The sequence below is a fragment of the Apiospora aurea genome, assembly GCF_038362705.1.
Source record: "Apiospora aurea strain CBS 24483 chromosome Unknown utg000009l_segment0_segment0, whole genome shotgun sequence".
Taxonomy (NCBI): domain Eukaryota; kingdom Fungi; phylum Ascomycota; class Sordariomycetes; order Amphisphaeriales; family Apiosporaceae; genus Apiospora; species Apiospora aurea.
In genome coordinates, this window is record NW_027117396.1 from 2,717,353 (window position 1) to 2,738,010 (window position 20,658).

At 58.8% G+C, this 20,658-nt stretch overlaps 7 protein-coding genes across 7 annotated transcripts; 4 read left to right on the forward strand and 3 right to left on the reverse strand.

Moving 5' to 3' along the window:
- Window positions 1-3,547: 3,547 nt before the first annotated feature.
- Window positions 3,548-4,374, forward strand: PG986_013968 (uncharacterized protein; the record flags this gene model as incomplete). Its single annotated transcript, XM_066850190.1, has 2 exons — window positions 3,548-4,072; window positions 4,201-4,374. 2 exons carry the CDS (start codon window positions 3,548-3,550, stop codon window positions 4,372-4,374), a joined length of 699 nt encoding a protein of 232 aa, XP_066694333.1.
- A 1,144-nt stretch (window positions 4,375-5,518) lies between these two features.
- On the reverse strand, window positions 5,519-5,794 carry PG986_013969 (uncharacterized protein; the record flags this gene model as incomplete). The annotated part of the gene is made up of 2 exons (XM_066850191.1): window positions 5,519-5,732; window positions 5,790-5,794. The coding sequence occupies 2 exons, from the start codon at window positions 5,792-5,794 to the stop codon at window positions 5,519-5,521; spliced, it is 219 nt and encodes a 72-aa protein (XP_066694334.1).
- Window positions 5,795-5,960: 166 nt separating this feature from the next.
- PG986_013970 (uncharacterized protein) lies at window positions 5,961-9,638 on the forward strand (the record flags this gene model as incomplete). Its single annotated transcript, XM_066850192.1, has 5 exons — window positions 5,961-6,209; window positions 6,285-6,550; window positions 6,648-7,224; window positions 7,337-8,527; window positions 8,604-9,638. The coding sequence occupies 5 exons, from the start codon at window positions 5,961-5,963 to the stop codon at window positions 9,636-9,638; spliced, it is 3,318 nt and encodes a 1,105-aa protein (XP_066694335.1).
- A 1,267-nt stretch (window positions 9,639-10,905) lies between these two features.
- PG986_013971 (fungal-specific transcription factor domain-containing protein) lies at window positions 10,906-14,082 on the forward strand (the record flags this gene model as incomplete). The annotated part of the gene is made up of 4 exons (XM_066850193.1): window positions 10,906-11,104; window positions 11,181-12,585; window positions 13,068-13,509; window positions 13,606-14,082. 4 exons carry the CDS (start codon window positions 10,906-10,908, stop codon window positions 14,080-14,082), a joined length of 2,523 nt encoding a protein of 840 aa, XP_066694336.1.
- A 604-nt stretch (window positions 14,083-14,686) lies between these two features.
- Window positions 14,687-17,349, forward strand: PG986_013972 (uncharacterized protein; the record flags this gene model as incomplete). The annotated part of the gene is made up of 3 exons (XM_066850194.1): window positions 14,687-15,441; window positions 16,288-16,606; window positions 16,654-17,349. The coding sequence occupies 3 exons, from the start codon at window positions 14,687-14,689 to the stop codon at window positions 17,347-17,349; spliced, it is 1,770 nt and encodes a 589-aa protein (XP_066694337.1).
- Window positions 17,350-17,606: 257 nt separating this feature from the next.
- Window positions 17,607-18,311, reverse strand: PG986_013973 (uncharacterized protein; the record flags this gene model as incomplete). The annotated part of the gene is made up of 1 exon (XM_066850195.1): window positions 17,607-18,311. The coding sequence occupies one exon, from the start codon at window positions 18,309-18,311 to the stop codon at window positions 17,607-17,609; it is 705 nt and encodes a 234-aa protein (XP_066694338.1).
- A 1,195-nt stretch (window positions 18,312-19,506) lies between these two features.
- PG986_013974 (uncharacterized protein) lies at window positions 19,507-20,306 on the reverse strand (the record flags this gene model as incomplete). The annotated part of the gene is made up of 2 exons (XM_066850196.1): window positions 19,507-19,770; window positions 19,824-20,306. 2 exons carry the CDS (start codon window positions 20,304-20,306, stop codon window positions 19,507-19,509), a joined length of 747 nt encoding a protein of 248 aa, XP_066694339.1.
- Between the last annotated feature and the right edge of the window lie 352 nt (window positions 20,307-20,658).

A 20,658-nucleotide genomic window follows, 5' to 3' on the forward strand; every position in this document is an offset into this window, starting at 1 on the left:
TTTTCAAGTTGCTGCTTGCTTGTTTCTCGCTGTGCTGGGACAGAACCAATGGGGTAGGAGGGTTCAGCCTGCTAGTCGTATGTGCGTACCTAAGGTAAGTAGCGTAGGCCCGCTTTCCCAGTAGGTAGGAGGAGTCGGGTGTGGGTTGCCTGCTGGCTGAGATCAGGTCACGATGACTCTCCGTGATCCACACACGGGTAGGCAAATCGAACTATTAAGCTCGCGGGTGCTCCCTGCCCAGCACCCTTTTTGACGTTCCTTTGTGGTGTGTTCAGTCCTTTGGACAGCGGCCAAACAGCTTGCGGCTGCAAATCGCCAACGCAACATCCCAACCCAAGTCAACTTTGACAATCCTAGGGGCCTCAACTCCAGCACTTGAAACTAATACCAATTTAACAACACCCCCTTGGCAAACATTTGACAGCTTTTGGATGCGAGAAAACGGGAACAACCTGTTCGAAAGGCTCGTCTGGGAATCGCCCCCACTGCAACCCCCGAACTTCAAGGATCTCAAGAAGGAATGACGAAAGCCCGGGCACGTCTCAACGAAGAGCGAAAGTGACCAACACCGATCAGCGAGATGCATTCCTTCGACAGGATCCAGCGCCCATGACTTGGACTACCGGGTTTCCGCTTGGTCTCCCACTAGCCAGTGCTGGTGTTTCGATGCATGCATGCGGCATCATTGTTGCTCTTGACCCTTGGCACGCACGCCCATCATGGCACAGCGTGCACACCTCATTCTCAAGTGAGAGAGCGAGAGCGTGATCCTCCCAACGGCTTCAAGTGAGGAAAGGGATATCTCCCAGAGGGATTCCAGCGAACCGTTTTGGAAGGGAAGAGATTCCACTTGGATATAGTGCACATGCACTCGCATCAAGCACTTGATCAAGGATGCAAAATCCGGACTCCGGGCGCCGATGCCGCCATTCGCAACGACATCTGCGAAATGCGCAATACTGTGAATGGGAAAGCAGTCGGCCGAGCCGCAAATATGACGAGCACGACGAACACGCTGGATGGAATCGATCATGCCTCTCTGGCCGGGAGTGTGGTGATACCACCCCTCACTTCGAATTGCGCACCACAACCCCCGCTTACCCCGAAAGGAAGGCCAGTGGTGTTGGAACCATCCCGGTGTCGGTTGCCAGGGACCGAGTGAGATCAATTGCACCCCCTCAGTTGGGGGCCAAGGAATGACATTGCTGGAAATGCTCGAGTGACTTTCGAACATTCTGAAGGGAAGAAAGATGAAATTGACGACTGCGATGCATTGCACTGCGATTGGCTTTGGCGGGATGACAGATTGCTCTTGGGAGACGTCAGTCAGGCAGGTCGGAAAGGCCCTCAGAGTTTTGGTCGACAGGTCCACGCTGCTGGTGGCCGTGGCAGGGCACTTCGCTCATCATAAAGTTCGAAGCTGTCGCGGCTGTCGTTGCACTAATTCCAAGCCTCAATGGCAATGGGTGTTGTTGGTAGAGGGGATTGGCGAGGAGGCCATTTCCTTTTAAACAATTGACTCAACGGCAACGCAGATGAAGGAACACGTCGGGCAAAGGAAGAGAAGAGGGGAAACAGAGTCAGGATTTGGAGGTTGGTTGGACATTGGGATTGTTAAAAAGGGAAGGGAATACCGAACACAAAACCGAACGAGCGTGGCTCATGTTACATACATCATGCACGCAGGGCGCCTACCTACCTACTTACTGTTGCTGTTACTCCTCCCTGCCACCCCTCCCTCCTTCCTGCCCCTCCTTGCTCTGCCTGTTTCCCCTCGCTCTTTCGTCTGTAACCTACAATACAGGCATCTGAGCTCGTGTTGCTGTGTCTATTTCCAGTCTGGTGTGCATGTCCGTTCCCCCCTGCCTTGCCTTGCCTTGCCTGGCCTGGCCTTGCCTCGCTCTGCTGCAGCTTCCCCTCACGCATCAGGTGACAAAAACTGAGGTCGTGCCATCTCATCTCACCCAATCTGCAAGAGGGCGAATGCGCGCGTTCTGAGTGGCCCAGACCCTTGTCCCTCCCCCAGACACCCCCGGATTCCGCTAAAATCTGCGATCCGTCCAAGGCTCCATCCATCCATTTGGATCTGGCTCCACTAAAAACAGGAGACCGACTAACTAACTACGGCAACTAACTCGCTCTGTCTGTCGCTGTGCAGCCACAACAACACACGAAAAGAAAGACGCGCACAGGGCCCCTCAAGGTGAACGAAGCAACAGAATGGAATATGCACACTTGAGGAAACACCAAGGAACGCTGTCATAAGAGCAAGTTTAGGTTGGCAAGCAATAGAGGCAATATCTCAGCTTCGGGCTGCTCTTCTTTTCCCGCCATCTAGCTACCTTTCTCGCATCGTAGTCGATCGGTTCTCATGAATACCGAGACGAGCAAGTCACCTTGTTTAACAGGACAGAAAAGCCTTGATCAAACTTGAAGGTGAATACTTTACTCATCGTTTAGCTGCTCTCTCTTTCTCTTCGAGATGGGTTTCCCTTTGCTTTCTTCTTCCTCTCCTTTGAAGCTCAAAATTCGGTCGCAGATGCAAAGGGATGCGGTGGTTTCCAGTTCTTGGTCTTCCTACCACCAGTTGGGTTGAGTGCCAGCCAACGAGAGAGATACCACAGAAGACTTTTGCGTACCACCGAACCTTGATAGGTATGTACTTACATAGCTCACGCGTCACCAAGCTTGATAGGGGAAACGAGCGTGCATGGTGGCCACACGGACTTGATCGCACCTTCGACGAAACTCCCGCCCCCCCTACTGTTTAGAGACTGGACCCCGTGAATCAGCGGGTCATGATGGCTGTTATCAAAACGAGCGGCCCTATCAGAAGTGTATATTAGGCCAAACTCAACTTCTCTGGCGATTAAGTTTGAAAGCGTTGGCACCTTGGTGGTGCGTCTTCATGTATAAGTAACGAAAGGATGGTCGCCGAGATCAGAACGGAGAAGAGATCTGTTTCCCTTTCCTCAATTTCGATAAAGACCCAGTGGTAGGCATCCTTTTCTTGAATCGATATTGGGACGACCAACTCGACTCTCCCATACGATTTCGATTCCGATACCATTACTACCCCGGCAAGAACGAGCGACTTCCAAATCGCGAGCATCGCGCGGATTTCCTATCTACTTAGAAAAGACCATTCGCTCGAAGACACCTCCACTCCCCTGCCCTCCACTCCCCTGCAGGCTAACAATGTCCATCAGGGTTGAGGGACCTCGCCTGTACTTCGTCGATTGCCACTCCAATATCGACTCGTTTTCTGCTTACTTGGGACAGAAGGCGCGAGATAGTTAAAAAAAAAAGAAATGGATTCATTCGAGGGGTTCATTCTCGCGCATGAGCACGAAAGCAGAATATACAGTGAAGCAGGAATAAACCAAGGTAAATTACCCTCTTTCTCTCTCTATTCAGCCCCCTGAGACGTATCAATTTTCCCTATATAATGAATCCCGTAGTCCCTCTCTACTTCTGTAGTTAATGCACCAACCCACCCTCTTAACTACTACCACTTACCGCCAAGCACACTCACCACTGAGCCGTTATGCGTCTCTCCCTGCTCTCCGTCCTCTTCACGGGCGTCGTCGCCCCGGCGCTCGGCCATCCTTTGGACGTTGTCGCCACTGATGACGATGCTGCTCCCATCACCACCCCGGCACGCGAAGTCGAGCTGCAGTGGAAGGTCGAGGTCGCCCCCGGCCGGGTCGAGACCCTGATCGGCACGATCGAGGAGGTCGTCCACACCGCGCGGCGCATCAACCCGGACTTCCAGTTCGGCTCCAACGCCACCAACAGCACCATCACCAGTTATCACAACCAAGAAGCGGCGCTGCTGTCCGCTCGGAAGGTGATTGACGGCCCGGGGCATGAGCGAGACCACGATAACATGAGGCCAGGCGACCTCAGATGCTACAGAGACGCGAAAAACGGGGCCGTTCGAAGGGTGCTGAAGAAGGAAGCCGTACCGTACCTCGACGCGGTCCAGGGCCAGCCCACGGCGGGCCCCGGCCTGGACAACTGCGGTCGGGTCAGCTGCTCCCATCGTGCGGCTGTTTGGGTGTGCAGTAACGTGAGTCACCCCCAAATCCCCTTTCCCATCCTAAATCAACACACACACACACAGATAGAGAGAGATGGGATGGGTTTGAACGCACTGTGTCCACTGCCCCGAACTAACATCGAAAACGAATGATATAGTCAGAGGAAATGGTGACCATAAGCTCCTGGCACGTCATTGCGGGGGCAGTGACGGAGATTATCAACGAGTGCATCGTTGGAGAAGGCTGGCTATTTGAAAAGACCAAGGTCAACGGCGTATACTACGGGGACGGCTTTTATGTCAGGGTCGACAGGAGTCCGACGAAATGCTAACCATTTGTGGAAGGATGGAATGACCGTTTGCACGGAAGATATAAGCCAGAAGCTCGACCGCTTTTAGGGCCTATTTCTATGGTGGAATGTCCAGCTCATGCAATGCCATCTTCATCATCTTGCCATCATAATATCCGATCCAAGTGACCGATCTGACTGCTGACACCATACATGTAAATCGTATTGAACGCTGGCCAAGCCCGCATTGTTCAAGGAGATATCTGTTTTTCTTTTCCTTTCGTTTCTTTTTTTCCTTGCCATTCTCCGTCTTACTTATTAAATAAAACACATACCTACAAAACACATACACAACTCAGTGTAGTCAGCTCACCAGTCACGCTCCAGACTACAGAGGAGAGGATCCCGAGCGCGAATCGTGGTTCGCCCAACGAACCGCCGCCGTCCCTGGCTCGTCCTGGCCTTCGTTGTACGTGTGCCGGGGGCCAAAAGAACAGGCCCTTGTTGCTTTCTCGCCTTCTCATCGGGGATGTGACTCTTTTGAAGATTTTACTTGTGGAACGTCGAGTCTCCTCCATATTTTGACAATTTATTATATTCAACTATCCTCGTACAACCAGACCGCCCCGGGTGCAAGCGAGAGAAGGGACTGCTTCCATCGAATCCAGGCCTGCTGACGCCTATGCATCCCTGTCTCACCAGACTCGTGCCGCTAGGTGTTCATGAAAGGCTGCCGAAAATGATTACCGACGATACTCACCTCTTTGCAGATTCAGGGAAGGACGTGGCAAAGCACCGACCACCTGGTTCGTTTGTTGAAAGCAGATATGTCCTCGAGTGAAGAAGATTCCACTTACAAAGCAGCGACCTTGCGAGACCTGCCCAAAATAATAGTGGTGCTGTACTCCTTAAATAACAGCACGGGCGGAGAGGCCATGGTAGGATCTCCGGCGCCTCTAGAAACACGTAATGCGCCAGGCGCTTCTCTTTTCTTGACACCGGCTCTTCCCCATGATGATATGCGTTGCAGCTCGTATCAACGCGTACATCCGCCAAGGTTTTCTCAGTATTGCCAAGGAGGTGGAGCCAATAATGCTCGACTTGGTCTGCAAGCCGCCTTAACTCCGTGTATCCAGCTTGGCACTCCCGCAGTGGAACCTTGGCCTGTCCGCTAGCGTTGCCGATGTCATGGGGCCTTCGCGTGCCATCGTCGCCATTGACGATCTCCTCTCTGCCGGAGCCCATTGTCTTCGGTGCGTTTTCTCGACTCTGGGTTCTCACCGGCAGTGGATAGCCGGGGCTTGGCACGCGTCGGCGGAAGCGTCCATGGGTCAGAGGGAACCTCGTTGAGGGAGCCGCATATCCGGTGGGCCCCTGTGACGAAAAGGAAGATGGTAGGGCTATAAAGGGGTATAAGGCTGCAGCTATGACGATTGCCGTCGTGCCTGTTGACGTACGCCATGTGCATGCATGCCCATCCAGCCGAGACCGACCAGACTGCCCAAGCAGCATCCTAAACCGTACACAACGCCAGTTTCTCACCTCTCGACCAATCTCCCCTGTGTGGCCTGCCCGAGTTCGACGACGCCCGAACACTGCTAGGGGCTGCCGGCCTGCCATCCCAGAGAATGGAGAAGAACAAAGAGGCTTCGCCGCAGCACGTGTCGGGGCAGTCCAACGAGCCGCTTTCGCGGCCTGCGCACGCACTGAGCTGGGAAGATGTGTTGAGCGAGCTCGGAACCGATGCGCTCAACGGGCTCTCCGCCGAGGAGGCCGAAAGTCGGAAGGCCAAGTTCGGCCCCAACGAGCTGGGAGGCGCCGAGGGCGTCCAGCCCATGAAGATCATCATCGCGCAGATTGCCAACGCCATGACCTTGGTATGCCCTATCCTTTCACTCTAAACGTATGCACTCTCGCTCTGAATATGAGATGCTGACTGCCTGGCAATCCAGGTCCTTATCCTCGCCATGGCCGTCAGCTTCGGCATCCAGTCGTGGATCGAGGGCGGCGTCATCTCCGCCGTCATCCTGCTCAACGTCGTCGTCGGCTTCTTCCAGGAGTACTCGGCCGAGAAGACGATGGACTCGCTGCGGTCGCTCAGCTCGCCCACGGCCACGGTCGTCCGGGCCGGCCGGTCCCAGGTCGTCCCCTCGAGCCAGATCGTGCCGGGCGACATTGTCGAGGTCAAGATGGGCGACACCCTTCCTGCCGACATACGGTAAGCATACACACACACACAGAGAGAGCCAACGCCAGTCGTCTGTATTACGCTACGTAAGGGTCCCCGAACTAACTAACATACATCAAACCCATAGACTGGTAGAAGCCAAGAACTTCGAAACCGACGAGGCCCTCCTCACCGGCGAATCCCTCCCCGTCCGCAAATCCCACACCCAGACCTTCGACGACGCGACCGGCCCCGGCGACCGCCTCAACGTCGCGTACAGCAGCTCCGCCGTGACGAAAGGCCGGGCCCGGGGCGTCGTGTTCGCGACGGGCACCTGCACCGAGATCGGCGCCATCGCGTCGGTGCTGAACCGCAACGAGTCCCGCGTGCGGCCCGTCAAGCGCAAGCCCGACGGACGGCGCCCCAACCCGGCCCGCTACCTCGAGGCCTACACCCTGACGCTCGGCGACGCCCTCGGCCGGTTCCTGGGCGTCAACGTCGGCACGCCCCTCCAGCGCAAGCTGAGCAAGCTCGCCATGCTCCTGTTCGGCATCGCCGTCGTCTGCGCCATCATCGTGCTCGCGGCCAACCATTTCAGGTCGCGGCAGGAGGTCATCATTTATGCGGTGGCGACGGGGCTGTCCATGATCCCGGCCAGTCTGGTCGTCGTGCTCACGATTACCATGGCCGCTGGCACCAAGCGGATGGTGCAACGTCATGTCGTGGTAGGTGACCCCCCCCTTTTTCCCCCTCAATCCTCTGGCTTGTTGTGCATTCATTCATTCATTCATTTAATTCACCCCTTGCAAGAGCGACGCTAACGCTTCAATCCAATAGGTCCGCAATCTCAAGTCGCTAGAAGCCCTCGGCGCCGTGACGGACATCTGCAGCGACAAGACGGGCACCCTGACCCAAGGCAAGATGGTCGCGCGCGCCGCCTGGGTGCCCGGCATGGGGACGTACACCGTCGAGACCTCGGACGACCCCTTCAACCCGACGGTCGGCTTCATCTCGTTCGACGCCAACAAACCTACCGACCTGGACATGAAGAACAATAAGAACTCCCAGGGCGAGGCCGCGAGCACCAACCGCAAAGCCGACCCGGCCCATCTCCTCAAGGCCAGCACCACCGGCCTCCAGCAGTTCCTGTCCGTCGCCACGCTGGCGAACCTCGCCACCATCCACGAGAGCGACGGGACCTGGCGCGCGCGCGGCGACCCCACCGAGATCGCGATCCAAGTCTTCGCGCACCGCTTCGGCCAGAACCGTCTGGACCTCGTCGGCAACGATGACGACAAAACAAAGGAGTGGACCGACGTGGCCGAGCTCCCGTTCGACAGCGACGTCAAGCGCATGAGCGTCGTCATGCGGGAGAACGGCACGGGCAAGAACTGGGTCTTCACCAAGGGCGCCGTCGAGCGCGTCGTCGAGGCGTGCACGCGCTACACCGACAGCGAAAGCGGCACGCTCCGGGACATAACGGACGCGGACCGCGAGGGGATCCTGCGCAACATGGAAGTGTTTGCCGGCATCGGCCTGCGCGTGCTCGCCCTGGCCAGCCGGCCAAGCGACGACAAGGACGCCTCGGTGCGCCGTTCCGGCGGCGGCGACGAGAAGGGCGAAGGCGAAGGCGATAGCGACGGCGGCGACGAGATCGACCGCGCCACCATCGAGCGGGACCTGGTCTTCCGCGGCCTCGTGGGCCTGTACGACCCGCCGCGCGCCGAGTCGGCCCCCGCCGTGCGTAGCTGCCACGAGGCCGGTATTTCCGTGCACATGCTGACGGGCGACCACCCGGAGACGGCCAAGGCGATCGCGATCGAGGTCGGGATCCTGCCCGCCAAGACGGGACGGCTCAGCGCCGACGTCGCCGCGGCCATGGTCATGACTGCCGGCCAGTTCGACGCTCTTTCGGACGACGAGATCGACCGCCTCCCGGTCCTTCCGCTCGTCATTGCCCGCTGCGCTCCGAGCACCAAGGTGCGCATGATCGAGGCGCTCCACCGGCGTGGGAAGTTCTGTGCTATGGCAAGCTCGCCCCTTTTCTCCTTTTTTTCTTTCTTTTTCTTCTTGTTCCCTGTCACTTGAAACTAACACATATCAGACTGGCGATGGTGTCAACGACTCTCCCTCCCTCCAACGTGCCGACGTGGGCATCGCCATGGGCCAAGCCGGCTCCGACGTCGCCAAGGACGCCTCCGACATCGTCCTGATGGACGACAACTTCGCCTCGATCGTGTCCGCCATCGAAGAGGGCCGCCGCATCTTCGACAACATCCAAAAGTTCGTCCTGCACGTCCTGGCCGAGAACATCGCGCAGGCGGGCACGCTCCTCGTCGGCCTCGTCTTCAAGGACGCCAGCGGCCTCTCCGTCTTCCCGCTCGCGCCCGTGCAGATCATCTGGGTCATCATGGTGACGTCGGGCATGCCCGACATGGGCCTGGGCTTCGAGCCCGCCGTGCCGGGCATCATGCAGCGTCCGCCCCAGAGCCTCAAGACGGGCATTTTCACGCTCGAGTTCATCGTCGACATGGTGGTTTACGGCCTGTGGATCGCGGCGCTCTGCCTCGCGACCTTCTCGCTCGTCGTGTTCGGGTTCGGGGACGGCAGCCTCGGCGAGAACTGCAACCGGGACTACTCGGCCTCGTGCGACACCGTCTTCCGCGCCCGCGCCACCACCTTCGCGACGCTGACGTGGTTCGCCCTCTTCCTCGCGTGGGAGATGATCGACATGCGCCGCTCCTTCTTCCGGATGCAGCCGGGCAGCACGCGGTACTTGACGCAGTGGGCGCGCGACATCTGGCGCAACCAGTTCCTCTTCTGGGCCGTCCTCCTCGGCTTCGTCACCATGTTCCCGGCGCTCTACATCCCCGTGCTCAACCACGCCGTCTTCAAGCACACGGGCATCTCGTGGGAGTGGGGCGTCGTCTTCGTCGCCTCGGCCCTCTTCTTCGCCGGCGTCGAGGGCTGGAAGTGGGCCAAGCGCGTCTACTTCCGCCGGTCTGCGAGGCGGTCGCAGGGCGCCGTGTGGAAGGACATCGACGTCGAGCAGCGCGCTTTCGGCGCGTATCTCACAGAGAGCAGCTCCCAGGGGGCCGATCCGGAGAACGCCGCAGGCTCGCCCACGGGCGGCAAATAATGACATGACGACGGAGGGGTGGGGAGCCCCGGGTGGAAGCTGTTGGAGGGAGTGGGTGCATACCAATTACAGATCATGTAGACGCAATGTTCTAACGAGACGCCAGTGGGCGGCTGGACATCTGGGTACGTACGGGAAAGATAAAAAAGGGGCGGGTCAAAGACACACCGTTGTGAGCCTCATGATAGAAGCGAGCAGGCCAGATCGGATGGCCTATATGATACCAAGGACTAGAATGCGTACGAATCAGTGTTATATCTAATAAAGCATAGCTCTAATTTAGTTATTATTTCACATAATGAAGTTGAACTCGACATGGTGTGAGGGTGTTGGCACATCCCACAGTTTCCCTCAAACGCAGTACAAAAGTCTGTAGGTCCCGCTGGCTTTCAGTCCGGATGCCTATCTGATTGTGTTTGATATGGCCTCTAGCTCAACACAGCACCGTCTCGGTGTATCTCCTGGATTTCATGCCCAAGAGGTCAACACATGTTGTTCCTAAGCAAGCACATGGCAGAACACGATGTGCACCCATATCGTCGTCGACACTTACTTCACCAGAATATATGGAGTACAGCGTGTTGGGCCAATCAGAGCAGGTCAAGCCGGATGGTCGGGCATAAGCTCGAGAGCCAAGAGAACCACCCATCCATCCCTGAAATTTCTAAAATCCGTTTATCCGGGAGAAGCCAATCAAATGACACGGCAGCGGCAAACCGGAGGACGACCAGCGATATCTCGACATGCAACGCGATTGAGTTCGCCAAGCGCCGGTTCTAACACCATGCAGTATGCCAGCTACCCAGCAACGGCCATGAACAAGGCCAGAAAATCACTCAAATGGACATATATCTACAGAGAGATCTTGCTCCTGGACTCCCGCGTCCCGTGGCTTGTTCTTTGACAGAAAACACGTAGGCAGTTTGCAGAGATGGCTTCGGTTCGACGGCTTACAAAGCTGTGACTGACTGACAAGTGATGTCGGACGTTCGTCTGACCTCATCGGAGCGACTCACGCACCCGGGCACCATGGCCTGCCTCCCTTAGGCGGCGCAAGGTGGGGTGGCCAAGCCGCTACGCATGGAAAGCTCTCCGCCGACTGGCAATTACCAACCAAGGCCAGGCAGGTAGGTACTGATGCAATGATGGATGAAATGCCGTTTTCCTGTCTGTCTGTCTGTCTGCCAGGAAGTACGCCGTGACCAAGCCCTAACTGTTCAGTCAAGCCAACATTTTTCGATGCTTCTGAATTTGTATCCGGACAGTCATGGCGCAGCGGAACATGTCTTCTGTCGCCGGCGAAAGGCTGGATGCCGCTGCCGCTGCTGCTGCTGCTGCTGATGCACTACCGCTCAGGGTGCCCCGCAAACGCCGGAGAACCACGAAAGCCTGCGACGATTGCCGACGCAAGAAGATCAAGTGCGACGGGAAGCGGCCGTGTTCGAGCTGCGCCGATTTCAACTCTGGTAAATTGCGCCCGGCGGACCCTTTCTTTCCGCTTTATTGAGATTGTCTGATTTTTACTTACGTTGCGCCCACCAGACTGCTTGTACACCCGCGTGTCGCAGCGAGAAGGAGATGCCAGATCCTCGCCGAGTAAGGACGAGCTGAAACAGAGACTCCGGGTAGCCGAGACGCTCCTCCGCAGATTCCTACCGGATGTAGATCTCGACAGCCTCAGCGGCAGCCGTCCGGTCTCGCAGGAGGGAGGGTCGCCCGTACAGTACCGCGCCGGGCCCGATGCCGCCGACGCGACCTACTCCGGCCCTTCGTCGGCGGCGGCGTCGGACGCATCCCAGGACAACAGCCGCGGACGGTTCATCCCCCTGGTCGAGAACGCCCACCAGCTGGACCGCACCGACACGGGCGAGTACAACTTCCACGGCATGTCGTCGGGGGCCGCCTTCCTGAACCGCATCACCCAGTACCTGCCGGGGCTCCCCCGCTACGACTCGAGGATGCCCTTCCTGCCCCAGCCCCCCAGGCCATCCTCGTTTGCTGACCACCCTACGACGGAGCTGCCCGCGCACCTGCGGAGCCCCTGGTCGCAGCTAGTAAGCCACGGCATCTCGCGACTCCCCCTCCGCCAGCTCGCGCACGACCTCTGCGAGTACGCGTTCAGCCGCGCCTCCTGTCTTCTCAGAGTCGTCCACGTCCCGTCCTTCTGGGAGGCCTTCGAGCGGCTGTACGAGGAGCGCCCCCAGCGGTACACGCTGGCGCAGCAGCGGTTCGTCGGCCTGCTCTTCTCGGCCATGGCGCTGGGCTCCATGTACGACGTCGACGAGAACGACCCGACCAACCCGGACCACTACGCCGTCGCGATCGAGCGGGGGTACCACTACTACGCGTCCGCGCGGCACTCGCTCCAGGACATCACCGAGTGCTGCGACATGACGACGCTGCAGGCCCTCGTCTTCACCATCCAGTTCCTCCAGGCCACGGGCAACCTGAACGGCGGCCACACCTTCGTCGGCATCGCGCTCCGCGCCGCGCTGCGCATGGGCCTGCACCGGTACCTGCCCCACGCCTCGCTGCCGGCCGTCGAGGACGAGACGCGGCGCCGCCTGTTCCACACGATCCGCGCCATGGACATCTACCTCTCCACCACGCTCGGCCTCCCGCTCCTGCTGCAGGACAGCGACACGGACCAGCGCTGGCCGACCGAGGTCGACGACGAGCACATCACGGCCGACGGCATCCGCGTGCCCCCGCCCGGCACGCCCTCGTTCATCGAGGCCTTCAATGCACATGCCCGGCTGATGCAGATCCTCGCCAAGGTCGTCGAATATGTTTATCCCCCGACGGGTACGGATAAGGGGCCGCGAGACGTCACGTACATGATCAGCGTGGCCAAGATCAAGGAGATTGAGCAGGAGCTGCATGATTGGCAGGGGCGTCTTTCGCCTACGTGGCGCGCAGGACCTCAGGAGGTTCCGCAAATCACCCGGTATGTGAAACCCAAGTTCCATTCCTGTATTCTGATATACTCGTCCTCCCCACCCCTTCTTCCAATGTCACTGTGTCCTTTGAGCCTGCTGTCCTTCCAGTCGACCGGCGACACCTCTGCATAAACCTCCACACTAGCTTTTGATACGATGAACGGATATGCCAACCTTGGCAGTACCTATCACACCACACACGCACACACGCACTGTTGTCATGCCAGCAAGTCCGTTGGTGGTAAAGCTGGTGATGTCATTGGCAACCTGCGAGGTTGGTACGTCGATTCCATTCTGGGAAATGTTCGCCAGATGATGGTCGCTTCCTGGTAGGCATCGGTAGGTCACAGTGCGGGATCTCTTTCTCATTGCGTTCAACTTGCCCGGCGCAGCTCATCGTAATATGCTACATATTGTCAAGCTGGAAGAAGGAGAGCGAAACAGACACTCATGTCACTAGCTAACCATGCCGCCCTCCCTCCCGATCCAGAGTCAATATCCTCCTCCGCTTCGCCTACGCCCACGTCCAGATGATGCTCTACCGCCCCTTTCTCCAATACTACTCCCAGGCCCGGTCGCCCCCCACAACAACAGCAACAGCCGAGAAGCCGCAGCAGCAGCAGCAGCAGCACGCCAGCGGCGGCGGCGACGAGCGGTACCTGGCCCTCGCGACGGCGGGCATCAACGTCTGCCGCAACATCCTGCACATCGGCCTCGAGATCCGGAAGCAGGAGCCCGTCCTGATCGGGCCCTACTGGTTCATCACCTACACGCAGTTCTTCGCCGTCCTGAGCCTGCTGCTGTACGTCGTCCACAACCCCGGCCGGCCGGGCAGCCTCGACCTCTTCGCCGACGCCCGGCTGGGCCGGGACTGCATCTCGAGCCTGACGCAGCGGAGCCTGGCGGCGGATCGGGTGACGGCGGCGCTAAACGTGAGTAGTGAAAAAGAAAAAGAAAAAAAAAGAACACATCTAGGTGGTAGACTGGACTGAACTGAACGCGCGAAGACTAATAATACCTCCTTCCAGTCGATATTCGATCACCTACCCCCGCCGTTCAGGTCAGCCGGATTCTCTAGTACTCGGGACAGTCCGTACGAATTGTCGGGCTGTGGTGGAAACTCACGCAGCAGCTTCCTTACGGGCTACGTCCCACCGCCGCCCACGACTGCTGCCGCCACAAGTAGGCAATGGCCTGGAATCGATGCCTCCATGCCTTCTTCCTCTCCGAGCAGCAGCAGCCCGACGTCCGCTCGCTTCCGCCTGGACGCCCTGCAAGCAACACGAGCACACCCGAGCCAATTGCAACAACAGCCTTACCAGCCCGCCGCGACGACGACGAACCCGATGGACTTGCTGCTGAACAATCCCTTCGAATACCCCGTGCTACCGGGCGTGAGTCTCGCGGAGGATGGGTTCGGGGGTCTCCATGACGATCTGCAGTTGCCCCTGTACGAAGCGCAGATGGACTTGGAAGGGCAATTCCTACAGTTCCAGGGCATGTAGGTAGGTAGGTAGGTAGGTAGGTCGCAGACGTGCGCGGTCTCAACGTCGGAGTATTAGGTCATCTGCGAAGACTTCAAGAGCAAAGGCGACCATCCATCTGGGAAGTCTGACCTGGGTCGAGGATTTAGGCTTTGCCTGATGAAATTGCATTGGCCTTGTGAAGCCGCTTCCCCTGAGTGAGGCAGCGGCAGCGTCGCCAGAGTGGTGTCAAACGCAGTAGGTAGTCTATTAAAACACAGTAATCAGGTAGAGGGGAGGGGTAGTAGGAAGACAATTCAAGTATGCAACTTTATTCCGGGGCCTAGTTTTCCGACCGGGGGAGATGATGGTGATTCAGGGGCGGCTCGAGGCTCGCCGAAAAGTTCGAGGGTTCCCCGCATCAGGGCTCACCAACGATCTTGTCAGCTCAGCTCTCACACCGGTAAGCGGCCGGAACAATTCCCGGCCCACACCAAACACCTGCTATGGTATAAATACCCCTTTCCAGAGGAATCCTCCTTTCTAGTCCATCTTACCAGATGATCCACAGGGGTTCATTTCTGTATAGATTGCCAGAGGCCTTCCCCCTTTCCACTGCCTAATCCAGATCCCAACCCCACCCAAGATGACTTCTACTTCTCCGACCAACACCGTCTACCTAGTAACAGGCGCAAATAGGGGCCTCGGCCTCGGCCTCGTCAAAGCCCTCCTCGCGCGCCCGCAAGCCACCGTCATCGCCACCGCCCGCAACGACGAGACCGCCGCCGGCCTGCGCCAGGACCTGTCCCAGACCACCACCCCCACTCCTGTGGCAAATGGCAGCAGAGCCGAGGTCGTCGTGCTCGACCTCTCGACCGCCCCGACGCCCGAGCAGGTCCTGGCGGCGATCCCGCTCACGTTGGTCGACCGCGTCGACGTCCTGATCAGCAACGCCGGCCGCATGGTCCCCATGCTCCCCATCGCGGACGCCGCGGCCCCGGACCTGCGCGCCGCGTTCGAGACCAACGCCATCGCGCCGCTGGCGCTGTTCCAGGCCCTGCGGCCTCGCCTGTCGACCCCTTCTCGACAAGACCAGGCTCCGCCCAAGGTCATCATGGTCAGCTCGAGCGTCGGGTGCATCACGCAGCAAGAAGCGCCCGGCGGCGCGTACGGGGCGAGCAAGGCCGCGCTCAACTGGATCACGCGGGCGCTGCACAACGAGAACGAAAGCGCGGGGCTCGTGGCCGTCGCGCTGCATCCGGGCTGGGTGCGGACGCGGGCGGGGGAGCATGCGGCGAGCGAGTGGGGGTTCGAGGGGGAGCTGCCCGAGACGGTGGAGGGGAGTGTGAGGGGGATGCTGGAGGTGATTGATGGGGCGACGCGGGAGAACGTGTCGGGGAAGTTTGTTACGTATAGGGGGGGAGGAACTGCCTTGGTGAAAGGGGAGGCTTTGCGGGGGAGAAGATGGGTGTTTGTAAGGGTTCGGTTGCTTCTACTAGTTTACCCCTGAGTTGTCGAAGCGACTGTAAGAATCGGTGGTACTTTGCTTTTACGCGACATTGATTGCTTCCGAGATGCAGCTGCATTTGGGTTTATCCCCATGAAAGCCTATATCGATATTCATCCTTATTCTAGTCAGATTGAACACAACTTTCCAGTCGTTGATCCCCTCGTAGTATTGGGGAGCTTGCGCCTGGACGAGCTACACCACCAAACCACCTAGCATGGCGCTGGAAACAGACGGAGGGGCATTTTTTTTTTTTTTTTTTTTGCTCTAATGCTTATCATCCATCACCCGCCTAGCGAATACGTCAACACAACTGCTGCTGCCTGGCTGGCCTTCTCTGGAAGAATCAACAGTACCTCGCAACTCAAATCAATCCGCACCAGGCTGCAAGACCTGCTTACTGTCTGCGAGAGAGAGAATTGATCCACCGATGGGTGTGGATGGTACAAGTACGTTTATGTCTATCGGCGATAGCCGCGAAGACCCACGCGTTTGCGACTTGACGTCGTTGGTGGAGAGCGGGCCTGTGAGAGTTGGCAGCGCCCAGTCCTCCGAAAACCTTGCTGCGAAACGGCTCCTGACATCGTCTCATACGCAACTCAATTAAAACTCATATTTCACTGCCCTCCAGTCAATTCTCAGAAACTCCGGATTCTAAGAAAAGAGCACCTCATTGGCAGGCCGTCGCACAGAAACAGCTCCCCCACTACCAGCTCAGCTCTTCTGAACCCCTCACCGAGTCTCACCCCACCAGGTACAACCAAGCCAGACCAGGAAGGAAAGATGAGCGACACCACCAAACTGCTCGACTTCCTCCAGCAGAGGGTCCCGTCGGACGGCTCCCACAAGGAGCTCTGCACCACCGTCCTCCCCGCCCTCGTCGACGCCATCGCCGACATCGCCCGCGTCCTGCGCGCCTCCTCCGCCGTCGCCGCCGTCGGCACCGCCAACGCCTTCGGCGACGACCAGCTCAACGTCGACGTCGCGAGCGAGGAGGCCGTGCGCGCGGCCCTCGACTCGGTCTCGTCCGTCGTCACCGCCAGCAGCGAGGAGGACCCCGTCGAGAAGCCGACGGGGTGCCGGCCCGAGTGGCCCCCCCTGCCAAGGCCGAAGATGATGGCGCCGGCGAGATTTACACGGTCGCGTTCGACCCGCTCGATGGCAGCTCCATCATCGCGCCCAACTGGTCCGTCGGCACCATCCTCGGCGTCTGGCGCGGCGCCTCGGCCCTGCACCAGAGCCCCAAGCGGCGCCAGGTCGCCGCCGTCCTCGGCGTCTACGGCCCGCGCACGACCGCCGTCGTCGCGCTGCGGATCCCGGGGCAGTCGCCGCCCCGGTGCTTCGAGGTCGCGGTGGGCGAGCAGGGCGCCGACGACTCCGTCGTGGTACGCCCCGACGTCAAGTTCGCCGACGCGCCCTTCCAGACGCGCTACTTCGCGCCCGCGAACCTGCGCGCCGCGGCCGAGGACGCGAACTACATGAAGCTGGTGGCGCACTACATCCAGAGCAAGTACACGCTGCGGTACAGCGGCGGGCTGGTGCCGGATGTGGTGCACGCCCTGGCCAAGGGCCACGGCGTCTACGTGTCGCCCGTGACGGGCGCGAGCAAGGCGAAGCTCCGCCGGCTGTACGAGCTGTTCCCTCTTGCGCTTATTGTGGAGTGCGCGGGCGGCAGGGCCATTGATCCCGCGACGGGCGACGACATCTTGGAGCACCCGTCCAAGGACACGGACGAGCGGGCGGGGCTCGTGTGCGGTACCGCCGAGGAGGTGGAGTTTGTGAAGAAGTCATTGCTGGGTTGATTGATCCCATTAGCTATTAAGAAAATAAGAGCAAAACCAACAACAAATTCATTACTATTGATACCCGGCGTACGCCTACATACTGTGATGGGTTCATGTGAGGACAGTCTCGGTCGACAATCAGGAGTAAAAGACGGGATGGCTTAAGCTTGCTTGAGATGGCTCTACGAGCCGCCTATGCGGCCTTTCTTCCTGCTCATCGTTCCTCCCATTTTCACCCCCACACATACGTAACTATGGATGGATATTGCCAAACCTCAATGCAGAGGCGCCAACGAAACCGTATCCAACCCCGCCGCGCAAGGAACCGCCGGCCCCAGGACGTACTCGAACTTGACCTGCACCGCATCCGTTGAGGGCGTATAATCGACCCAGTTCTCCATCCACGCCCCCTGGCTGGCTGCGCCGTGGTCCGTCGCGTCCACGGTCCGGACGGGCTGGTCATTGATCATGATCCCGACGAACCCGCAGCGCAGGTCGCTGAAGCGCAGCCAGAAGGTCAGGCGGTACGGCACGTTCGGCGCCACGCTGACAGAGGGGGACGTGAGGCGCGCGTTGACGCCCTGCTCGGGTCGGGTCGAGGGGGTGGTGTGCAGGGTCACTTCGAAGGCGTGGGTGCCGGTGTGGGCGGAGGCGGCGGTGGTGGTGGTGAGAAGGTAGGAGGCGGACGATGGGTCGGGGACTTGCGGCGCCCAGGGCGCGGGGCCGCATTCGAAGTCGCTGTTGGGGAGGACGTTGCCCGAGGTCGGGTTCGGGGCCGGGCAAGGCGTCGGGGTTGGGGTGGGGGTGGCAGTGGTGCAGGCCGGCCCGCAGTTGCACGCCGACAGATATCGCGCTGGGGTGGTGCCGCACGCACTCACCGCGTGCGTTGGGTAGTCGGTTGCCGTGGTGCCGGACGCCGTGATGGTCTGACAGTAATCTGACGCAGTCGAGAGCGCTGCGGAGCTCGCGCAGGGGAACATGGCGCGGTAGCAGCTATCATGCAGAGCGTCAGTAGGATACTCGTTCAAGACGAGGGTAAGCCAATGGCACAAGTGTTATGAAAGCGTTCACGCTCACTTGTCTGCGTTACAGGCTGCTCCGGCTACTCCTAATGCGCCCAGGGAGCAGGCGAGGAGCAGACCCCGATGGCATGCTGTGCCAATACTCAGGACTGCCTTCATATCGAGCCGAGTGTAGCGACGATCAAGAGCCTTTGGCGAGTGGTTATACCAAGCAACGACGAAGCTTGTGTTTACCAACTCGTCGTCCCAATTGGCCTTTATATTCGTGAGCCTCAGTAGAGGACCTGGCTGAGATTCACCAAGAGCTTCACGCCGTCGAGTCACCTCAGCTGGACCCAATCAGCCATAAGCAACGCATAGGGCTATGGGTAGGATCTCGCGATTGGCTGTCAATGTTATTATTAGTCAATATGAATTTGCAGGCAGGACGGAACACTGGCTGTCGCAGAAACGTGGTTGTTCAAGGCTGGGGAGCCGAATGTCTAGCTCGGTGAATACGAGGGCGTGGCTGGTAGATGTGCCTATAAGGCTGCAGAAGTCACGGCAGCAAGTAGGTCTAAGGGTAGGTATCCAAAAGCTGACAATATTGCTTCTCCCGAGTCCAGTTCAAGAGGCCCTCATGAGCCCGATGGGCGCGATAGGAAAATAGCCATATCCAAAGCCCATGTTTAGCTTACGGTGTCGGTTTGGTATTCCCCAGAGCTATTCATATGTTGTCCATGGCGTTTTACTCGATGCATATAGACTTGAAGTATATACTCCTTCGCTTTAGCAATTGTACAGCAATTGAAGGAAGCCTTTCCAATTCCCCCGCGTTGTGCGATGGGATGGACGACCCGAATGAAGCCAGCGCTGACCTGTCCGATGTATGGCGCATGGCAGCGCAGCCGCAGCTGAAGGACTATCGACGGCATGCGTCACGTTATTTATTACAGAGGCTTGTGGCGACACGGGAACGGGTCGGGCAGGACGATCGAAGATGCATGGATGAAATTGGGAATTCTTTGGAATGAAACCAACACGTATATACGAACTCCAGTCTAACCGAAATGCCACGATGATGTCTAATAATGTATATAACCCTACCAGGGCTATGGTTAAGAAAACCCCAACAAAACACCATACATCACACACAGTAACCTCACATAACCCTTTAAGGCGCCAGCGCCCCCGTCTGCCGCGCCACGTCCAGCATCTGGTCGATAAGCGGGTTGACGTCGGTCGACTTGAGCGGGATGCGATGCCCGCCCGGCCACTCGAGCACGCGCGCCGTCTCGGGACTGCAGTACTTCTCGAGCAGCTCGCGGTGCAGCGGCAGCCCCGTATCCAGCGTGCCGTGGACGTGGATCGTCGGCAGCCGGAGGACGTGCTCCTCGTTGACGACGTCCATGAGGTCCGGCGGGCCCTTGAGCGCGATCTCGGAACAGCCCCCAGCATGGACGAGTGGAAGACGTCCGGGTCGAGCGAGACGATGGGCGCGCGCCCGGCCATGAGCACGGCGAACTTGAAGTCGGTGGTGCCGCGGCTGCCTTTGCCCAACCGCTCGACGCGGATCTGCTGCCGGTACAGCAGGCTCGCGGCCAGCTTGGCGCCCTGGCTAAAACCGAGCAGGCCGACCCAGGGCCCCGACGCGACCTCGTCGTCGTCGTCCATGGCCTGCCGCACCGACGCGTCGATGGCCTCGCGCGCGGCGCGCTCCTCGACCTCGGGATGCTCGGGCAGCCAGCGGAGCCAGCGCTTGAAGGGGCCGTAGTCGGCGTAGACGGACACGACGTCCGGGCCGGGCTTGGAGGCGTAGGGGGCCTCGGCGTACACGAGGCGGAAGTAGGGCTCCAGCTTCAGCGAGAGCTGCCGGCACTGCGCGCGGAAGATGACGGCGTTGGTGCCGCCGCCGTGGAGGCAGAGGATGCGCGGGAGGCCGCGCGTCTTGAGGAGGTACTCGGGGCTCTCCATGTTCTTGTTTGTTTTATTTATAGAAGTAGGAGTAGGGGCAGTAATAGTAGTAGATCAACAGAAGTGTCCGTCTTGCTCTACTTCTTCGGTCTTCGGTGATTATTCATGAGCGAGTCAATGAGCACGCAAGTGCTGAAAGTATCAAAGCAAGCTTAAGATGCGAAGTCAATAAGGAAAGTACAAAGGCCCCGAAGCGTCTTTCAGGAGCAGGCCGAAGAGCAATTGAACGGCGATGGCCTTTACGGGGGAGTTGGCAAAAACGAGAGAAAGCAATCGAGTCAGAAGCAACTGCAAGCGAGCGAGGGTTACATGGGTCTGTCTGTCCTGTCAGCATTGGTTTGTCCGATTTCCT